The sequence below is a fragment of the Rhinolophus hipposideros genome (genome assembly GCF_964194185.1).
Source record: "Rhinolophus hipposideros genome assembly, chromosome: 8".
NCBI lineage: Eukaryota > Metazoa > Chordata > Mammalia > Chiroptera > Rhinolophidae > Rhinolophus > Rhinolophus hipposideros.
The window spans coordinates 80,150,580-80,171,593 of NC_138054.1; the positions used below are offsets into that span (position 1 = coordinate 80,150,580).

The 21,014-nt window shown below is 51.4% G+C and overlaps 1 protein-coding gene across 3 annotated transcripts in view; it reads right to left on the minus strand.

The window, feature by feature from the left end:
- EPHB2 (EPH receptor B2) overlaps positions 1 to 21,014 on the minus strand; it is a 187,901-nt gene that overhangs the window by 7,981 nt on the left and 158,906 nt on the right. Inside the window, exons 7-15 of one of the 3 annotated variants that reach the window (XM_081055028.1) lie at positions 16,043 to 16,112; positions 13,886 to 13,994; positions 12,917 to 12,984; positions 6,167 to 6,289; positions 5,331 to 5,578; positions 4,196 to 4,411; positions 3,208 to 3,357; positions 1,756 to 1,949; positions 281 to 436 (exon numbers count right to left, since the gene is read on the minus strand). In XM_081055028.1, the coding sequence (XP_080911154.1) occupies positions 281 to 436; positions 1,756 to 1,949; positions 3,208 to 3,357; positions 4,196 to 4,411; positions 5,331 to 5,578; positions 6,167 to 6,289; positions 12,917 to 12,984; positions 13,886 to 13,994; positions 16,043 to 16,112 (1,334 nt within the window). Of the gene's footprint in view, positions 1 to 280; positions 437 to 1,755; positions 1,950 to 3,207; positions 3,358 to 4,195; positions 4,412 to 5,330; positions 5,579 to 6,166; positions 6,290 to 12,916; positions 12,985 to 13,885; positions 13,995 to 16,042; positions 16,206 to 21,014 lie in introns of all 3 variants that reach the window. The other 2 variants (XM_081055026.1, XM_081055027.1) reach the window with 2 other exon arrangements.

Sequence of the window (21,014 nt, forward strand, 5' to 3'; positions counted from 1 at the left end):
AACCTGCATTTACTAAGTACCCGCTCACTCTGTATCTCTTTTGGTCTTCCTATCAACCCCCGGTTTACAGAAGGAAAAACTGGGACTGAGGGAGGTTCTGTGATTTGCCCAAGGTCACATAGCCCGTAGGTGGCAGGCAGACCTGGGTATCAATCTGAATGTGACTCCAGAGTTGGCCATCTAGCCCCTTGGTCTCCACATCCCTGCGGTGACTGTCTGTTTCTCACTCTCCAGAGCCCCCTGCCAGGGGGGGGGTGGGTAGAAGTGGCTGGGCACTTACTCCATCATCATCTGTGACACGACATCGAAGGAGGTGAAGCCGGCATTGGCGAAGCTCTCCTTGTACTGCCCCATTTTGATGGCCTCCAGCCATTCGTCCACTGTGTTAAAGCTGGTGTAGTCGGGGATCGTGCGGTCCAGCAGTGGCAGGTTGATTCTGAAGGTGGGGTGGGCAACAGAGACAGTCAGGGCACCGGCCGGCATGGGGGTGAGGGTAAGGATGGGACCGGCACACCGGGCTGCACGTGCGTGCCTGCACGTGTGTATCCATCAGCGTGAGCACAGGTGAGTGCGTATGGATGTGGGTATTCCGTGTGAACCCACATAAGTGTGCACACGTGTGTGTTTGTGAGAGCGAGTGTGCAGGACTCAAAGCTGGGGCTACCTGGAAAGTGTGGGACACCTCTGCAGGGACTGCTGAGAGACTGGACCACCGTGAGGTGGGACACACTTCCCGACGCCTCTGCTTTCAGGAGGAGGGAGTTCGGCTGGACTAACAGTGTGATGATTCGCAGTTTCCTCCCCCGGTGCCATTCTCCGCCTTTCTCCACCGTGCTTGTGCTACGGGACACTGATCTGATGGACCATGTCTCCAAAGCCCAGACAAAGCTGGTGCACCAATGGGAACGACTTCCTGGCTGGCCCGGAGTGAAATTACCCTCATGGGGCTAAACGCTCCGAGTGATTATATCGGAGCAGCTGACTCAGGGTCATGGTCAAGAGTGACCGGTAGAGGCAGACACAAAGATCTGTTGGCCACAAGAACTTGGGAGCGAAAGGACTCTGGCCCAAAGAGTGTCTAGGCACAGCCAGCCTTGGACCTGAGGTCACCTGACTAGATGCCTGTCCCTCAGAATTCCTGTGTGATGGAGGGTCCCGGGGAGTAAGAGTGTGCAGGGCCAGGAGACAACCACCCAAGCAAGGCAGAGGCAGCACGTGTGTGTGGGGGTCGGTATGTACTACTGAATGTGTGTGTGCTCAGGTGCCTACGGAGAGTCTGAGGATGGGTGAATCCGCGTGTGATTTTATGTGTGTGTGTGAATGTGTGTGTGTGTGTGCGCACGCGCGTGAGAGGATGTGTAGGGGAGGATGCAGATGCAAGGTTTGTATGAGGCTAGTTAGGGAGAAAACTCAGTGGTCAGTAAAATCTATTCACCAACCAAAATTCTGGTCCTTTTTCTTCAACGTTGTCCTCTGGGAACATGCTTTAAAAGTGCTTCCTCTGCCACCCAGAGGGCACCGTGTCCTGCACCCCAAGGCAGGGCAGATGCCTAACAGACACAGGTGCTATCCTTCCTCATCCCAATCCAGGCAGAGCATCTGCCTGAAGCAGGGGGAGCCCGGTGGGAAGGGGTCTGGAGAGAGTAAAGGCCTGCGGGGGCAGAGCCATACTGGGAGGGGGCGGGGCGGGGGCGGAGACGGGGGCGGAGCCAGGGAGGGCGGGGCGGAGCCAGGGAGGGCGGGGCGGGGCCATACCCGGAAGAGAGGGGCGCCATGGCTTTGAGGCTGTTGGGGTTGCGGATCATCTTGTCCAGCGTGTTGACAATCTGGCCGAACTTGGGCCGGTGGTTGCGGTCCTTCTGCCAGCAGTCCAGCATAAGCTGGTGCAAGGCGCTTGGGCAGTCCATGGGTGGTGGCAGCCGATAGTCCTGCTCTATGGCATTAATTACCTGGGGACAACACAGGGGCCGAGTGGGGTTGGGTGGGTGGGTGTGGTGAGAGCATCTGCCCTCTGGCCTGGCCTGGCCTATCTTGCCCCCAGCGCATTGCAGAAGAGACCTGGCAATCGCCTCCACCTCTTCCAGGCAGCCCCAAACGGGCCTCACTTCGGTTTCACCAGGTACAGCCTGGGTCTGAGTAAGACCGAGGCAGCTGGGTGCCTCCCCCAATACCCAGTCTTGGGAAATACAGAACCCTGAGATAGCCTCTGTTTCAGGCTCCACCCGGCAGACCCTCCTGGGGATCACTCTGCCAGGTCTTCCCTCCCTCCCAGCTCTGAGCCCCCTCCTGGCTTTGATGGTCCTGAGGCCTCCTCTTCTGGCCTTGACCCTAGGGAGACCACACTCGTGATTTCAGTGCCATTTACAGCTCCAGGTGAGAGATACCTCCCCTGTCAGGCCTCACAGCACACCTTTGTACCTCCTTCCCACCGCCCCCACCTGGCTCCTCTGTCAGGAAAAGGACCTCAAACGCCTATCTCCAGTCTGTTCTGCCACAGGGCCAGACTCATCTTCCCCAGCTGGACGGGGGTGGGGGGTTAGGGGAGGTCATCCTCCCTGCTTAAGAAGCTTCTTCAAGTCCTCCCTGTTCGGCATTGCCGCAAATCAAAATTCCTCGTGTTGACTTTCAAACACCCCATTATTGAACCTCACCAACCTTTCGAACCAGCTTTCCTCTCCACTGTTCCCCATCACGACCCCTCATCATCCTGCCCCTGGGCCTTTGCACAGGCTGTTCTTTCCACTGCAAACCCTCACATGTCCAAGTCCCACTACTGAGTCCCCCCATCCTGTGAAGACTTCCTCGCTGATCTTACCCACCCTGCCCTCGCCTCAACACATTCAGGGCTTGAAACCTGCCTTTTCCAATTTAGCACCTGATCATAAAAGTTCCTGATAACAGCATCTGGTTCCCTGATCATCATATTGTCCCCCAATTAGGTGGTAAGCACCTGAGAGGCAGACATGGTCTCATTTGGGGTTGGCCACAAGGTGGCATCCTAAAGATTTGCTCATTTGGAGATGGTAGACCTTTCCTACTCCCGACCCCCTGGAGATGTTTGAATTAGCATCACGCTGGGAGCTGCCCTTACCCAGGAGCTCAGAGACCTTGCTCCTGCTCCCTGGGAGATCAGCAAAAGGCCAGGAATTCTGGATCCCCCTTCTCCCGAATCTGACTGGTCAGAAAGGCTCTCCCTTGGAGACTTACGTCCTGATTGGTCATGTCCCAGTAGGGCCGCTCCCCGTAGGACATCACCTCCCACATGACGATACCATAGCTCCACACATCGCTGGCTGAGGTGAACTTCCGGTACTGAATGGCTTCTGGGGCCGTCCAACGGATGGGGATCTTGCCCCCCTGTGGAAGAGAATGAGGAGGGTTGATGGGGGGGAGGCTGGCTGGTCTGGCCTCTGCTCTCTATACACCCCACCCTGTACTCTGAGCTGTATCAATTGCGTGAAGCGTCTTATCGTTCCCCAAACTCGCCATGCTGCTTCAGACCATGATGCTGCATGAAGTGCCTTGTCCCACTCTGCCATCTGGAAACCTCCTTCCCATCCTTTAAGTTCCTCTTAAAGTCTCCTTAAGTCCCAGAGATTTGCTCACTGTCCTTAATGCTACAACTGTGCTCCATATCTCTCCACCGGGGAGGCACTTCTCACGCAGAGCCGTACTCAGATCATTTGCTACGTGCCTGGCTCTACTTGTATTACCTCCAAACGCTTTGAGGACAGGGATTGCGTCCTATTCCTTTGTTTAAAACCCTTCAACAACCCTAACGGCTTCAGGAGACAATCCTGAGCATGGGCATTCGGGCTCTCCAAGACCTGGCCCTGCCTACCCTCCAGCACTGTTGCTCACGACCTTTCCCCTCGCAGTCTGGATTCCAGTCACACCTTGCTATGAGAACACGGCGTGTGACAAACTTGTATGGCCCTTCAGCTTTCAGCTCAGATATTACCCCCTCTAGCAAGCCTTCCTCTGCCCTCTCACTCTGTGTTGCTCTGAACATCTGTGTTCCCACCAGCCTGGGAGCTCCAAGAGCACAGAGACCGTGGTTTATGTCTGTATTTCCAGGGCCCACCACAGTGCTTGGCACGAGCAGGTGTTGGTGACAACGTATTGCCAGGAGAGATGGATGTTTATGCTCTCTTTCCCGGCACCACAACTCCAGTGTTCTCTGCCCCTGTCTTACCAGGGCGCTGGTGTAGGTGGGGTCTGAGGTATCGTCCTCCAGAAAGCGTGAAAGCCCGAAGTCAGACACCTTGCAGACCAGGTTGCTGTTGACGAGGATGTTGCGGGCGGCCAGGTCGCGGTGGACGTAGTTCATGTCTGCCAGGTACTTCATGCCGGCCGCAATGCCCCGCAGCATGCCCACCAGCTGGATGACTGTGAACTGCCCATCATTTTGCTTCGGGAGAAGTAGAGAAAACACAGAGTAAATGGAATGACATATGACTCAGACTCTGGATGATCCTCACAGGGGAAATCAGAGCAGGACCCCGCCACCTGGCCTGGGCTCCCTGTGGGAGGGACTCAGATGCTTGGGGACGTTCAAGAGGCCCAGAGAGGCCAGTGTCAGGGTGGTGGCGGGAACACGGGCTTGGCAGCAGACACAGCTGGCTTGACTCTGGCTCTGCCCCTGGCTGACTGTGCAGCCTTGGACAAGTGACCTAATCTCTCTGAGTCTCGGTTTCCGCATCTGGGTGTCAAATGGGGTAAGTCACAGCCAACTCCCAGGGGCTGTCTGAGTTAAACAAGAAGGTGCATGGAAGGGGCCTGGCACAGACTAGGTGCTTGAAAAGTATTTGCTAAATGGCAGCTAGTCCAATGGCATGCTTCTGACTCCTAGTCAGTGTTCGTTTGTCTGGTTCACTGACCTCTTAGCGGGCCTGAAACTTGACTCTGTTTACCTGTGCTCTCAACTCCTCCCCCTGGCCTGTAGAGCTTTGGAGGAATCTAAAATCTGGCGAAAAACCTGGACTAGGGGTCAAGACACCTGGTTCCGGTCCTGGCCCTCACCTTGACCCTCTGAGACTCAGTTGTGCATAATGAGAAGGCTGGCTAAGAGCATGGACAGCAACCAGTTTCAGGTTGTATGCCAACTCTGATCAACTGCTTGTGGTTTCCTGGATTGAGAAGGATTCTGAGATTGCTTCTGGGTGTGGTCAGAGAGACTTCTGGGATTGATTAGCAAAGCCTGGGGAAGGGAATGGAAAGTGACAGCATGCTAGCCATGCCAGACCTAGCTCTTTTCTAAGACCCCTCCAGGCTCTGACAGTATGAAGCTACGTCCACCACTCCTTCTCCTGCCCCACCCATGGCCCTACCCGGAGGAAGGAGTCCAGGGAGCCGTTCTCCATGAACTCAGTGACGATCATCACAGGCGTGCTCTTGGTGACAACACCTTCCAGGTGGATGACGTTGGGGTGGTCAAACTGGCCCATGATGGAGGCCTCACTCAGGAAGTCCCGGCGTTGCTTCTCAGTATAGCCCGACTTGAGTGTCTTGATGGCTACAAAGATCTCTCTCTTGCCTGGCAGTTTCAGGTGACCACTGCATACTTCGCCAAACTCACCTGGGACAGACACACCGAGAGAGGCAGGATGTCACTTGCCAGGTGGAAGAGTCACCTTCCTATTCCCGGTAATCTCTACACCTGTGGCCTGCAGGAGCTTTTTCTCCTCAAGGGCCAACGCATCCTCTTGGACACAGAACTCCTTTGTAGAGTGTGAGAGCCCCAAGATGTCCCAGCTACCTTTGGGAGTAAGAGTAAGCTCTTCATGGCTATCCCGTGGTGTTTGGCTGGGAGTGGGGTGAGCATGTAGGGGAACCTGGGGAGATGGAGGGAGGGGCATGGCATGAATGGTGGGAAGGACACAGCACCGGACTGAGTCCAGAGACCTGGGTTCCAGACCTGGCTGAACCTCCGACCTATCGTGTAAGCTCCTTCCCAGCCCGTAATTCTGCTTCCTCACCTGTTGATGAGGTGGTTTTACTAGATGACCTCTGAGAGTCCTACCTTAGGCATGCTGAGCCTTCAGGCCTTGGAGGATCCTCTGAGGCTCCTGCCCCCATCCTACCCTCTGTCCCAGGAGTACGTATTGGGGTAGTCTCCCCACCCATGGCTGAGGCCATGGTGTCTGGGAGGGCACCAGCCACCTACCTGCTCCGATCACCTGCTCAATTTTGACACAAGAGATGTCAATTTCCTTGGCAAACTCCCGCACTGCCTCGTTGGGGTCCTCGTAGGTGAAAGGGTCGATGTAGATCTTCATGCCTGGGGTCACTGGGGGACAAGACCAGGCTTGGTCACATGCACAGACTCAGGGTGCGGACAAATGGAAAGGCGAGAGCCGGTCCATCTGTGGCGGGCAATACACTGCCATGTGACTCCCACCCTCACCAAGAGCTGGGCAACCCCCTGCAGGTCACTTGACCTCCCTGGGCCTCAGTGAGCAGATGGGCACTGGGCTCAGTAGAAGGGTGAGGGAAACAGAGAGCTCGGCAGGGAGAGCAAATGGGTTCTAGCTCTTGTTCCAACTCTAATTGACTAGTAATGCCTTCCCGGAGCAGCTAACAGACTGTCAGGGTGGATTAGCAATGTCTGTTACGAGTGTGGGCATAAAAGCATAGACAGGTTCATCACTCTTGTGATAGAGAATCAGGGGTCCAAAGTAAAGGAAGAGAAAAATCAAGAAAGAAGGGAAAGAACTGGAACAAAAATATAGAAAGGATAGGCAATAGACCATGTCCTTGGGCTTCTAGTAAGGAGAGCTCCCTGCCTGTCAAGGCATATGTCAAGCCTCCTCTCTCCTCAGGAGCCTGTCTGGTTGCCTCAGCCCTGCCAGGCAGGCCCCCGAGCTTCGAGGACTGTCCCTTCAGGATCTGAGTACCCATGGCTCCTGGGTCCCCCTTCTGGGTCCCCCACTAGCCGAGTCTGGATCTCAAATTCCCTGGTGAGCAGCGTGAGGCTGGACATGGACATTAATTTGATTCCTGATCTGGTGTGGATTTTTATTTTTTGGTGCAGAAAGGAAGGAGATAACTTGTATGTCAAACACCCAGTTCTGACCCCAGCACTAAGTCAACAGAAGCTTTGAAGGAAAGGAAAGATGATCCATCTCACATCACCCCTCTCGGATACCTGGTCTTCCGCTATCCAGACCATCGGGCCTCTATCTCCCAGCCCAGGTCTCCCTCTAGCTTCCTCGGCTCCCTGCCCACTTGCCCAGTGGTCTGGGAGCCATGACTTTGGAGGCAGCAGCTCTTGGAGTTGGGAGCTGGAGTGCCTGGGCCACAGTAAGGCTTGGCTGGCTGGTGAGAGGGGTCGTCAGTCCTGCTGAGCTGCAAAACCTTGGCCATGTTAGTTGACCACTCTCCGCCTCTGTTTCAGACTTTCCAGGAATCTAGGAGTTGGAACCTCTAATACAGGAGCTGGCTAACTGGCCCACTGCCTGTTTTGTAGTAAAGTTTTATAAATAAAGTTTTATTTGTACACAGCCACATGTATTCTTTTGCCTGTGGCTGCTTTCACGCTGTTGAGTAGCTCCAACAGAAATCGTATGGCTCACAAAACCTAAAGTATTTACTATTTGGCCATTTACAGAAACGTTTGCCAACCACGGCTCTAACATGAGCTTTACTTTGGAATATTTGTGTGGGTGTCCATCTAGTCAGGGTTAATTTGAGCCTGTGAACTGCTTACAGTCCCAGGGTGGGTTTGGGGGCGAGACAGGGAGTGGAGTCTGGTAACCTCCTGAAATGGAATGCATTTATTATCTTTGCCTTTTTGAATTAGAAAAGTATTTCATGCTACTTAGAGTCTGAAAATTCTGGAAATATTGTTGAAAGTAAGAGTTCTCCAAAATCCATCCCTGAGTATGATAGATTTTTCTGGATTTTTCTACCTTATGATTTTATATACACATATAAGCATATTTTTTGTTTCTCTGATCATAGGATTCAGAACTTTTAGTAGTCTCAGAGGAGCTGAGACCCCCAAAGAGGTTAAGAACCACCATTCTAGATTGTTGGAGCCTGGGAGGAGGGGGTGGGCACGTGACCTTTCCTCATTCCTCCCTCCCCTGGCACACTGCCTAAAGCTCTGCACACAGTAGACACTCAATGTCTATAAAGTGAGCAGAATCCAGATGACAGAGATAGAAGAATAGCAGCTGCCACTTACTGAGCCCTTTGTCTGTGCCCAACACTGTGCCAGGCTCTTGATATGCATTATCTCATCTCCTCTGATGCTTGGAGGCAGGGATCAGTTCATGCATGAGGAAACGGCAGCTCAGAGAGGCAAGTCATGTGCCCAAGGCCACACAGCTAGCAAATGGCACTGCCAGGATTTGAACCCAGGCCTTCAGACTTGAGCCAAGAGCCAAGGCAAGTACTCTTAGTCATCATGCCCAGCCTCCTGGATGAAATCCAACCAGCTCTGGTCCATGCCTCCTCCTCCGGGCGTATTTAGTCATAACTCCTTCCCCAAGTCAGGCCTCCTCATACTGGGGGTTTCAGCTCCCTGGAGACGCTCCCTTTCTTGCTCAGACTCAGTGCCTGGTCTGTGGGACTTGGGGACTGACTTTTAGCCTCCCTCTCCATAGAACTAAGGGAAGCCTTTCCTGCCAGCAGGGGAGGGAGACAGGAATGGGTCAGCTCAGGAAGCTAAGTTGAAGCACAGCAGAATCTCAAAGCCTCCTTGGGCTCTGCCAACGATCAGATGCTGTCCCAGGCCTTGGCCAGGAGTGTTGGTCAGCAGGGCTCTCTGTCGCTTACAGGACAGAAGCCAAGTGCCTTCCCCTGGCATTCCACACTCTCTATATTGGGACCCCTTACTGCTTCCTGTTCTACATGCCAGCAAAACGAATGTTTTACTCAGTCGTCCCAGACACACCTCATAATTTCTTGCCTCCATGCTTTTGTTCATGGGGTTCCCTCCACCTGGAACAGTCTTCTCTTCCTCTGTGTCTCGAACAAATGCCACCTCCTCTGTGAAGCCTGACTGGATCGCTCCCGTGGAGACCTATGTTTTCTCCTTAAGCTCCCGCAGCCCTGTCTCCACACCCATTCCTAAGCCCTGATGTCTGTATGGCTTTTCCTCTTTGTATTAGGGCTCCCAGATATACATGCCCACAGCCCCTCCATCTTTTCTGGAACACTCTGCTGCCTGGGAGGGCTTGCTTTATGCTGTCACCCCCTAGGGGCCAGAGGCTGTGTCTGTTTCATTCATGCTAACCCCCAGGGCCTGGCACACAGAGGGTGCTCAGTAAATGCTTATTGAAAGAATAACAGAATAGCATCACTCACTGCTGTGCCCGCCTTGTCTCTCTCCACCTGTTTGAGATCATGAATGCCTTTGAGAATTTGACGAATTTATGTGTGTATGTGCCCTCCCATATTCAGCATATAATTTTGGAATGTTCACAGGCCCTTGAGCCCTTGCTCTAGAACATTTTCTCTGAAGTACATATGTGAAGGTGGTATACAGTAGATGCTTAATAAACACTTATTGAATGCATGACTCTGAGTGAAGCGATCCCGCTTCTGTGACCCTTTGGTTTCCCCCCACCATCAACAGTGCTGGCTCAGTTTAGTGCGGCATCCTGGGCACCTGGCCCTGTTCTACGCACTTGCTAGTCATCAACCCAATGAATGCACCTAAGAACCCTACCAAGTAAATGCTATTATTAGGCTGAGCCTTATGACATTGTCACTATAGGACCTTCTGACCCCCAAAAAGGGCAACTTCATCTGGTTCAACCTAATATTATCCCCCTTTTTTGGATGAAGAAACTGAGGCATAAGAAAGGTTAAATGACCTGCCCCAGGTGGGGATGTGGACACAGGTCATACGGGGCAAAAGAGGGGTTTCAATCAGGTTGTCTGGCTATGGCATCTACACTTGTAACTGCCAGGCTCCCAGTGTTTTCTGGTGCTTCCCCCACCTGTCACTGAGAAGCGAAGGTGAGCTCCTCGTGGCCAGGGCCTTGCACAGGGCCTGGCTCCCAGGAGTGGCATTTGCTGAACGGAAGCTGGATGAGGACCTCGGCAGGCAGGGTCCTCAGAAAATAGGGGGCTGTGGTTTAGATGATTTATAAGTGTCAGGGCCACCAGCTGCAATCCTGAACCCAAATGGGAAATTGAGGATGAGGGAGGAGGAACCAAACATTCCGAGACCTGGGCTTGAATCCTGGACCTGCCAGCAATACTGGTCACAAATAAACAGTACCTCCCTCATAAGGGGATGGCAAGGATTAGATAAGAACCTTTTTAGAGGGCTTAGGAGAGTAGTTGGCAATTAGAAAGCACTGAAGAATTGCTACCTGTTATAACAAAGAGTTGGCTATTAACTATTATTACAAAGAACTTTCCTATCCATTAATCTATTTAACCCTCACAACTCCGTGAAAGAAGTATCATTCCTGCTACTTCCGATATAAAGATGCCAAGGCCCAGAGAGTTTCGACGACTTTCCCAAGGTCACCTTGCTGGCCAGCGGCAGAGTAGGAATGAGAAACCAGGCCAGTCCTTCTGGCTCTATATCCAGGCGTCACAGACCTTGGTGCCCCTCAGCACCTGCTGAAGGACGGGAAACATGAGCCTGTGAGGGTGACTTCGAGCCAGTCACACACATCTCCGGGCCTCAGCTTCCTCTGTCCTGGCCACACAGGGTTGCTGCTGGATACGGGATCACAGGGCTGGCGGCGCTTTTTTAAAAAAAACGGAGTCCTGCTCAGACGCAGGGAACTGGAGCTTGAACTTGAAGATGTGTTGATCTATGAACAGATACTGGGGTCTGTTTTAAACATAAGTCCCTGCTGTCACGTGCGTCCTTGTTACTGACTCAGGCTCGGAATAGTGATGCTTCCAAAGGACCCCAGGTGACAGTGTGTGCAAGTCGTTCTTATTCCCGCTCAGCTGGGTGCAGACAGCACCTCCGTGTGGCTACGAGTGTGTGCTCTGGAGCCAGACAGCCTGGGTTCGTACCTCAGCTCCTGTCCTGCGCAGCTGTGTCTAAGCTCTTTATGTCTGTTTCCTCCTCCCCAAAGTAGGAAGTGATAAGGATTACATGAATAAATACGTGCGACATGTTAAAACAATTCTGGGCACATACAACACGCTCAGTATGTTTAGCGACATCTATGATTAGGATTTTATTACCTGGGGAATAGGAGGGTGTGTTTAATGTAAGTTTATGTACACCTAAGTTTAATGTACAGGTGATTTTTATTTCTGTGTAGTTACATTCGTCTGCCTTTTTCTTGTGATCTTTCATCGTTTTTATTCTTAGAAAGTCCTTTTCTACCCACATATCAGTTCAACAGTTACCTAATTTGTCTTCTGGAAATTTTAATGGTTTAATCATTTTTACATTTATGTCTAAAATGATTGTGAAGCCCGGGAACTTTTACTTCAAATTGAGCTATACCCAGAGGCTTAATATCTAGAATTCCTTGACTCTACTCGTGCTTGCATAACCCACATCCAGCCCTGCAGCAAATCCTGCCTCCTCACTCTGTTCCAGTCACACTGACCTCTTCACGGTTCCTGAAACCTGCCAGGCACACTCCAGCCTCTTGGCCTTTGCACTGGCTGTTCCTTCTGCCTGGGATGCTTTTCCCTCAGGGATTGCTACAGAATGCACTCCTCTAGCTCCTTCATATCTTTGTTCAAATGAAACCCTCTCAGTGAGGCCAACCCCAACTACCCTATTTAAAAACGCAACCATGACCCCCCACCCCTCTCAGTCTATCACCCTCTTCTACTTTGCCTTTTTTTCCCATGGCACTTCTATCTTCTCATATAACATATGCTTTACTCATTTATTACATGTATTTTTCAAAATTCTCTGTCCCTCTCACTAGGATATAAGTTCCACAAGGGCAGGGATATTCGGTTTGTTTACTTGTGTGTTCCCAGTACCTATAATAGTACCTGCCATAAACAGTAGGCCACAAAAATTTATGACAAATGAAGGGATATGCTGATGGCCCCCCCCTTACCCAGTGGATATCTGCAGGGCTCTAGGGTATCCTGCTGAGCACAGTTTGAGAGCCTATATTGGACCCACTAGGAATTCCTGTTTGCTGAGTGAGCTGAGGTGTGGACTAAGGTTCTTGCCACCGCTGCCCACTCCCCAAACAGACTATTGGTTCTGCCAGGGGCAGATAGAAAGAAATCGACGCCTTGCTTTTCTCTCTGCTGAGCCCTTCAGGAGGGGACAGCTGCTCTGGGTGTGGCAAACGTGCCCCCAGTCCTGGCCTAAGGTAGGATGGGACAGTGGGGAAAATGGAGGCACTGGGTGGGGGAAAGTGGCCACCAGAGGAGTCACCAAGAAGGAATGACAGGGGACCTCCCACTTCCCTTCTCTCTCACCTCCTGGGCCAGAGCCTGAGGTCCTCATCATCTCATGCAGCTTATGTATTTATTCTACAAATATGTTTCTAGTTCCTACATGTGTGGGCAGTATGCTGGGGGAGAAGGTGGGGAGGCAGTGGCGAGTGTCAGACACGATTTCAGCTCTCCAGGCGCTTCCATTATCATGTTGGAGTGACAAGGAAGGGCCATCACAGTGCAGCCAGGTAAGGAGGCGCTATGCAAGCACAGAGGGGGGCCCTAAATTTAGGGTGGGGTGGCGGCTAGGGAAGGTTTCTCGGAGGGGTATGTATAATATATGCTGAGGCGTGAAGAAGAAGAGTTCCACAGGTAAAGAGAAGGGGGGAGAGTGCTCCAGGCAGAGGGCATAGCGTGTGCAAAGGCCGAGAGGTGAGAGTGAGCGTGGCATGTTCAGGGAACAGCTTGACATTCAGTCCCACTGAAGCAAAGGAGGGGCAGTGAAAGAAGGCCGGAGACTTGCCAGGAATTGCCAGCGAAGGGCCCAAAGGTGCTGGCGCCCCTGGGGTGTACATACTGTGGCCACTGGTGTAGTGCTGCAGCTTGTCTGTGTACTCCGAGTCGGCACGCTCAAACCCCCGTCTTCTGGAACAAGAGCAAAGGCTGGAGCCCCCTGGAGGCGCCCGGGGAGCTGGGAGCCATAGTAGGTGATAGGGAGAGGGGGGGCAGGCCCTTGAAACCACACCCCTGCCAGAGACCTCCCTGCCTGGCCCTGGCCTGGCAGCCTCACCCTTCTCGGCCCCACCCATCCCTTCCCACTTCTCCCACTTCAACTCCAGGCTCACTGTTTCCCCTGGCCTCTCTCCAGTCAAGCCCCTTTCAAAGAGCAAAGTCATCTTCTCTGGCCATGGCCCCTGGCTCCCAGGAGCTTCTGTCCATCTCACCTTACAGCTCAATGTGTTCTAAAGTGGGGACGTTGTTAAGGAAGAGGAAAGTCTCTCTTTGCATTATGCCCAGCAGAAGTCAGGAAAACGAGCCTACTTCCTGCCTTTGCACATGCTGTGCCAGCCACTTAGGGTGGCCTTTCTCCCCCACCTCTTGTCTGTGTCCTCTCCATCTTTCCGGCCACCTCAGACAGGGGCCTTACCTGAGCTCCTCAGCCTCCCATCTGACACCCTGATCATGACGGGGCGCCAAGCAGTGCAGAAAGTAGGGCGACCTGTACTCCCTCTCCACCGCCCCCTTAGCTCCTAGCATCCTGAAGTCCGCCTGCCCACTGTTCTGAGACGTTCTTCAGGCTGAAGTATGAGTGTCTCAATGTGCCAGCTCCCTGACTAGCGGACTGGTCCAGGGCAACACGTAGCCCAAAGGGATGGACTGCTAATGGTGGCCGTTTAGGTGGTGGGAGGCCAGCTGAGGGTACCCAGGCCAGCCCAAGCCTCTCCCTGTCCCTAAGACTGATGGCAACGCCTCCTCTGTTCACTGTTCAGGAATGGCTGAATGCATGCACAGCCAGGCCTGGAGGGGCCGGGGGGCACCCACCCACCTGTTACACACGATGACGATGACAACCACGGCAATGAGGAAGACCAGGCCAGCCGCCGAGGAGCCGATGATGAGTGGCAGCTTCTCCTGGATGCTTGTCTGGTACTCGGCTGGGGAGAAAGCAGAGCGCAGTGTTCTCAGCTGGTTCCAGAAGTCCTGACATCCCCCACCCCGCAGGGTCTTCTGGGATCTCCAGGCTCTATTCCCGCCCCTGGCAGAGTACCTGTCACTTGCTCAGGTGGAGAACAGGCTGTCACTCACTCACAAGTAACCTTGCACAAGTTCATGAACTGCTCTAATCCTCAATTTCTCATTTATAAATGGGCGTAATACCTGCAGCTCAACGTTGACAGGAAAATCAACAATAATAAACTGACACATGGAAACGCACAGACTCTGAGGCCAGACTCCCTGGGTTTGAGTCCCGACCGTGCCACTGACTATCTGTGCGAACTCTCGTGAAGTGACTTACCTCTCTGTGGCCCCGTTTCCTTATCTGGGGAGAATCATAATTCCAATTTCATAGGATTGTTGTGTAAAGCACGTAGAATAACATGTGGCAGTAGGAAGCTACTCAGTAAATATTAACTATTATTGTTATTGAGTGTTTTAAGTGTTGGTCACTGTGCTAAGGACGTTGTGTAACTTACTTGATTCTCCGAACAGCCCTGTGATGCACTGCCTATGATCACACCATTTTACAGATGAGGAAACTGAGGCTTAGCAGGGTCATAACTTGCTTCAGATTAAACAGTTAGAAAGTGGCCAAAGCCCGCACTTGAACCCAGGTCTGTTTGACCCAAGGTCGTGGGCTTAAATGAGACAATGCATCAAATGCACTCCGCATTAGTGCCATCAACATTGTCACCATTTTACATTTTATTATGGATTCTCATTTGTTTCCATGATCAGACTGGAGCTTGTCGAAGTCAGGGACTGGGTCGGTTCTGGGTCTTTAGCACCAGCTCACATTTGTTGAATTAATAAAGAAAGGGTCTTGGGACACTTCCCCAGCTCCCATGTCAGTAACACTCATCCAACAGGCAAGAGGGCTTAGAGAGGTGAAACACACTGGCTGTGAGGAAGAGGCAGTTTACAGCGGGGGAAGTGCTGGAAGAGATAGTGAAGCCAGGAGGGAGGATTATTGTGATAAGACAAAAATTCATGGGTCTAGGAGCCTCTGCAATGTTCAGCCAGGCCAAGGCCAAGGCCTGATGAAGCAGATGCAGGAGCCTGGTCGTAAGTTAAGCTGTTCTGGAGGTTGGCTGGTGGGTAAAAGGGCCCCCAGACTCACACAAATGACAGCTATGACCTTAACTACTATTGGATGAGCACTAACTATGGGTGAGACCTAGCTCCAGCCCTGTGCTAGGTCCTGTCCATTTATACCCCGTCTTTACACTAGTTTGATGAAAATGATGACACTTGTTATCCTCCCCATTTATAGATGAGAAAACTGAGGCTCAGCGGGCTAAGGTGAGTTGCTCAGGGCCACAGAGTTAGGGATGAATCACCAGTGTAATTTCCATCTGTCAGGCATAAAAGCCCAGACTCTTTAACTATGCTGCCCCTCAAAGATTATTAGAGAAGAAAGGGTGCTTAGAGATCACGTGGTCTCAGACTGAGAGGCACCCAGGACACGGGCTGTAACCTCCCATTCTCTTACCCAGGGTAGACATTATTAATCCACCCCAGCACTTCCTGCTGAATTCAGATGTGGCTTCAGAGTTCTTCTCAATCCTACTGTAAGTCATTGGAGTAGTGCATGGATAAAGCAGGCTTGCTTTCTCAGACGGGACACGAGGCTTTCACGTTACAGAGGAGAAGATTATGGACCAGAGACTAGGAATGACTTGCTCAGAGTGACGCTGCCAGTTAGGGCTGAGCTCCGAGAAGTCCTGGGAAAGGAAGTGGCCTAGTTGACAGGATGGTAACGGAGGAGTCCATATTCTTTCCAGGCCACATATACAGAGCCTCTACATGGGGTTGTGCAGTTTGTACAGTGCACCCCAGTTCCCAACCAGGAGGGGAGGAGGGTTCACACCTAGAGGAAGGGGTGTCTTTCCTAATTTGCACAAAGGCACTTTGTGAGAATGCTGGCCCTGGAGTTTGTTCTGTCTGTGGAGTCAGTGTCCCCCTGTCTCTGGACACTGCTTACCTTCTGTCATGGTCTGGAAGTACATTTTGCCACTGTAGCGCCCATAGCCCGCCACGGTGCGTGCCCGCACCTGGAAGACATAGATGGCGCCGGCTTTGAGGCCGTGTACAGCGACCGTGTTGGTGGGGCTTTTTACGGCTGTGGCGTTGAACTCACTGAGATCCTGCCGAGGAACAGAGAAGACAGTTAGACAGCTTATTGCCCACAGTGGGCCCAGCGCCCACTGACCACTCCTGCCACTTGGGCGGATGAACTGCTGCGATTCCCGATTCTTCACTTCCCCCTCCCCATAACAGAATCACACACCCGCACCTTTCGCAACACTTCCCACCAAAGAAGGCAGAGTGTTTTCTCTTCCTCGTGGATGCTGGGTTTGTCCATGTGACTTCTTTCGGCCATTGGAATATTCTACAGGACGTGATGCAAGCCAGGGCTTTACAAGTGCTTGTTGATTTGGCTTGGTGTCTTGTGATTCTGCCCTCTGCCATGGGGAGGGGTGATGGCGTAACCTGGGTAAGAGCTAGCTAGTTCCAGAATAAGAAACATGTGGAAAAGACCTTGACCTAATTCCTATAATGAAACGGGGCTACCTCAGTTGACCCACAGACACAAATCTGAGTAAGAGAAATGGCCACTTGTTGTAGGTTATTGGATTTTTGGGAGTGTTTGTTTCACACCTAATCTCAACAACAGCTGACTAATACACATATATACTGAGTGATCATTGTATGTAGACCCTGAGGTTTAGACTGTGAGTTCTTGGTGACAGCAGGGTGAGGGCCTACTTTGTTCACTTCTGCGTCTCCCTCCCTGCCTCATGCCTTGATGGGTTAAGTGGAAAGATCCCTGTTCAGCCTTAGCACACTTGAATCAGGGAAGAATTCAAGTCCACAAAGGGAAAATGATGCTCGAGGTTATATGTATCAGTTGATGGTTGCTTTGGGACTCAAAACCATGCAGGAAACACCCCTCGTGTCCATGCCTTTGGGTATCCAGGACCCAATGTTCCCTCATTTGAGAGCTGCAGAGATGCCAATTCTGACCTCCCGAGGTCACCCGAGGAGTCTGGGGTGGACTAAGCCCCAGCTGCTGCACTGGGAGTGGAGATGTGGTTATGTTGGACGCGGATGTTCACCAGCCTACTTGCTGCTTTTTTGGGGCATGTGTCAGCTGCCCAGCAAACCTTCCCCGAATACACTCTTTGCACTAGGCACTGGGGACCCACAGAGGTTAAAGCACAGGCCCTGACCTTGGAGAACTCACTTCAGAAAAACAAACAGTGTGGAGATCTTGACCATTTGCGGATCATGAACCCCTTTGTGAAGCTGATGAAGAGCTATGACCTCTTAGAGAAATGCACTCCGATGGTACATGCCAATCATGTACGTCAGGTATGCATGGAGCCCTTGAAAAGTCCCCTAACACAATTAAATTCAGTGTGAGCAATGCTATTACAGATAATTGTAACTACAATGTCATTATGTAATTGTACAACTACACTGTAATAATGTAATTACAATGTTACTGTAGTGTAGAGGGTAAGATCACCAACCGGAGTCAGACTTCCTGGGTTCAAATTCTGACTCTACTACTGTTAACTTAGTGACCTTGGGCAAGCTCCTTAATTTCTCTCTGCCTCCTTTTCTTCATCTGTAAAATGGAGATAATAAGAATAGCTACTTTAAGAGATGTTTAGAGGATTATAATGAATTAACATGTATAAAATGCTTCCAGTGCCTGACCACTGTGCTCTACACCTGAAGCTGAATAATATTGAATGCCAACTATAATTATATATATACATATACATATATATATATATATAGTCAGGCACATGGAGTACAGCATAGGGAATAGAGTCAATGGAATTGTAACAGCTGTATACGATATCAGAGGGGTAATAGATTGGGGGAGGAGGGTTACCACTGTAAGGGGTGTAAATGTCTAACTATTACATTGTTCTGTATACCTGAAACTAATAAAACTAAACTAAAATGAAATACAATGCTTACGGGGGTAGGGTAAGCACGGTGAGCTGAGGGGCATGTGACCTGGACTAGGTGGGGGATATCAGTTGAAGTCAAGGAAAGATCCCTGGAGAGTGGGGGGAACTGGAATGGAATCTTAAAGAACAAACAGAAGTCACCCAGGCCAAGAAGGGGAAGGGCATTCCTGGCAAGGCTCAGCCATGCAAAGGCAAGGATATGAGAAAGAGCTTGGGCTATGGAGGTGAGTGAAGCGGCTGACCTATGAGTGCCTCACCCGCTCCCCTCATACCAGGAGGCAGCAGAGATAAGAAGTCTCTTCCTGAGCCAGATCACCTGCCTCCTCCTCCAGGAAGCCCCCAGCCAGGTGTGCCTCCCCTCCTCTGAGCCCTGGAGCTCTTGCTGTGGGTACCATTAGGAATGGAGTTTCATTACATCCCCTTGCCCTGGGGCCAGGTTTGTCTCACTCCCTTGACTGCAAACAGAGGGAAGGGGCTGTGCTTTGCTCCCCTGTACTGGGCGCAGGGTCTAACAGCAGAGGCCTTCCCTAGGCCCACAGGGTGCAGGCTGCATTCCTTAGCCTTGCATTGCAAACCCTTCCAGACCCACCCTTTGCCAGTCTCTCCTGCCACACCCTCAGCAGCCATACGCAGCAGCTCCCCCTTTCCCAGGTAGGGCTGCCGGATTTAGCAAATAAAAGTATAGGATGCTCAGTTAAATGTAAATTTCAGATCCATAATTTTTAGCATAAGTATTTCCCATGTAAGCTTTGATATATACTTATACTAGAAAATATTTTTAAAAATTCAAAGGTGCCCTTGGTGTCATATATTTTATTTGGCAACCTTACTTTCTCTGGACCCTCTGAGCCTTTGCAAGTGCTGTTGCCCGTCTGAAATATCCTTTCCTTATCTGCCTGGCAGTTCCCTATTCATCATTCAAGACTCAGCATAGTACCTCCTCTGCTGGGGGGACTTCCCAGATGTCCCAGCCAGAGGTTGCAGGTTCATTATTTCCTCTCCCACCCATTATTCTGATATACATGTATGTCTTCTCTAAGGACTGTGAGTTCCCTGATGGCAGGGACCTGGTTGCATTCATCTCCGGGACCTCCAGACTCTGCACACACATTCGGTGCTCACTAACTACTGACATAAATGAATGAACGTTGTTAAACTATTCAAAAATCTACGGACCCTGGATGCAGTACCAGGCTTGGCCACTAAGTGTCGCTGTCCAACATGGGATCTGCTTGGCTGGGTGAGTGCCCGCTTAGGCTGGAAGTTTTAAGTTCCTGATTATATGAGGGAGATGGGAGGTAACTGCCAGTGTTGTAGGTGCCTCCGGAGAACGAAGAACCAACCTGAGTGGATCCTTTTTCTAAAGTGGGGCACAGGGCCGAGCAGGGGATTGGAAGTCATTTCAAATGCCAGTTCTTCCACTTGCTTGCATTGGGACCTTGCAAAAGACCCTTCATTTCCCTGAACCCTGTTTTCTATTCCAGAAAATGGAACAATAAATGCCAACTGCTCAGGCTTGTTGTGAAGATAAAACTTGACCAGGTAGTGCCTGGCTGGCACAAAGGAACTGCTCTAGAGCCATCAATTCCTTTTCCTCTAACCCCCCCTTCCCACACCCTACCTTCACCTTTAGAGTACTCTTATCTGAATAAGCATTAAGCGTCAATGGATTAGCGCAAGAAACTTAGTATGAAATCCACTAGTCCTTAGTTTGAGTCCTTACCCAGAGACTAAGGGCCAATAAGGCAGTGGGTGCATTTCTTAAGTCCTATGATCCTCAGTTTTCTCATCTCTAAAGTGGGATAATACCACTATGTGCCATCCAGGGTGTTTGTGGAGGTTCAGCAGGAAAAAAAAAATGGGTCAAGCCTTCAGCATAGTCTCTAGCACACAGAAGGACTTAATAAATGTCTATCACCATCATTGCTATCATCACTCATGTTCATTAAATGCATGAATGAATGCACAAGTGAATGAATGAGTGAAGAAACCTTTCCATGTAGATACTGCTCCATGTACACTGGGTGACAACTGAATGCAGCCTGGACTTTCTTTCACCCCCTCCTCCCCCAACCTTTGCTCTCTCTGCCTGGAATGTCCTTTCCCTTCCCTTCTGCCAAGGAGAAATTTCTGTTGAATAAACACATAAATTGATGTAGCCCTCAAAAGCCCATCTGCTATAGGTGGCCTCACAAATGACTCTTCTCCATGAGCTCTCAGGGAGCCAAAGGGAGCATGAACCCATGTGCTTTGGGGCAGCTGCCAAAGGAGGCCACCTCCCAGGATGCTGGAACTTATGGAAAGGCCAGCCCTGGTCTGGTTAACACCATTCGTCAGCGGCCCCCCGAAGACTTCCAGCAAAGTGGTTGTCAGCTCTGGGCTCCGGGCAGGCTGGGAAATCCCAGTGAAGCTGGGGAGAGGCCAAACCGAGAGCCTGCTGCAAAAGAGCCCTTTCTAAAGAAGGAAAGGAGGAGGGGGTGGGGCTCACCCAGGACTGCAGGGCTCAGTATGTAACTTAACTACCTGAAGACCTGGAGCATTCATTAAAGAAATCAATTGCCGGCATCAGGAGGATTCCACAGTGTTGGGTAAGAGCGGGCTGTGGACTAGTCAGAAATAAACCTCACCACTCGCAGCCTCCCCAAGGGCGGGGCTGACCCAGGAAGGTAGAGGTGGTGGCTGGGATGTCACAGCCTTGCCTGAGAGATCAGGGACAGAACCAGCTCCTGGTTCTCCTCCTACCCCTCTGATGGCATCTCTTGCGACACTCACCAACCCCTTCACCGACTCCTTGTTCTTTCTCTCCTTAAGTCTTGCCACTCTCCTGGAGTCTATCCTTCCACTTCTGTTTCTCCTCTGCATACGCTGTCTGTTCTTGGCTCCACCTCCCAGCCCCCAGCAAGCACCATACCTACACTTACAAATCACAAACCCACATCTGCCCCAGAAAGAGACACCACCATTTCC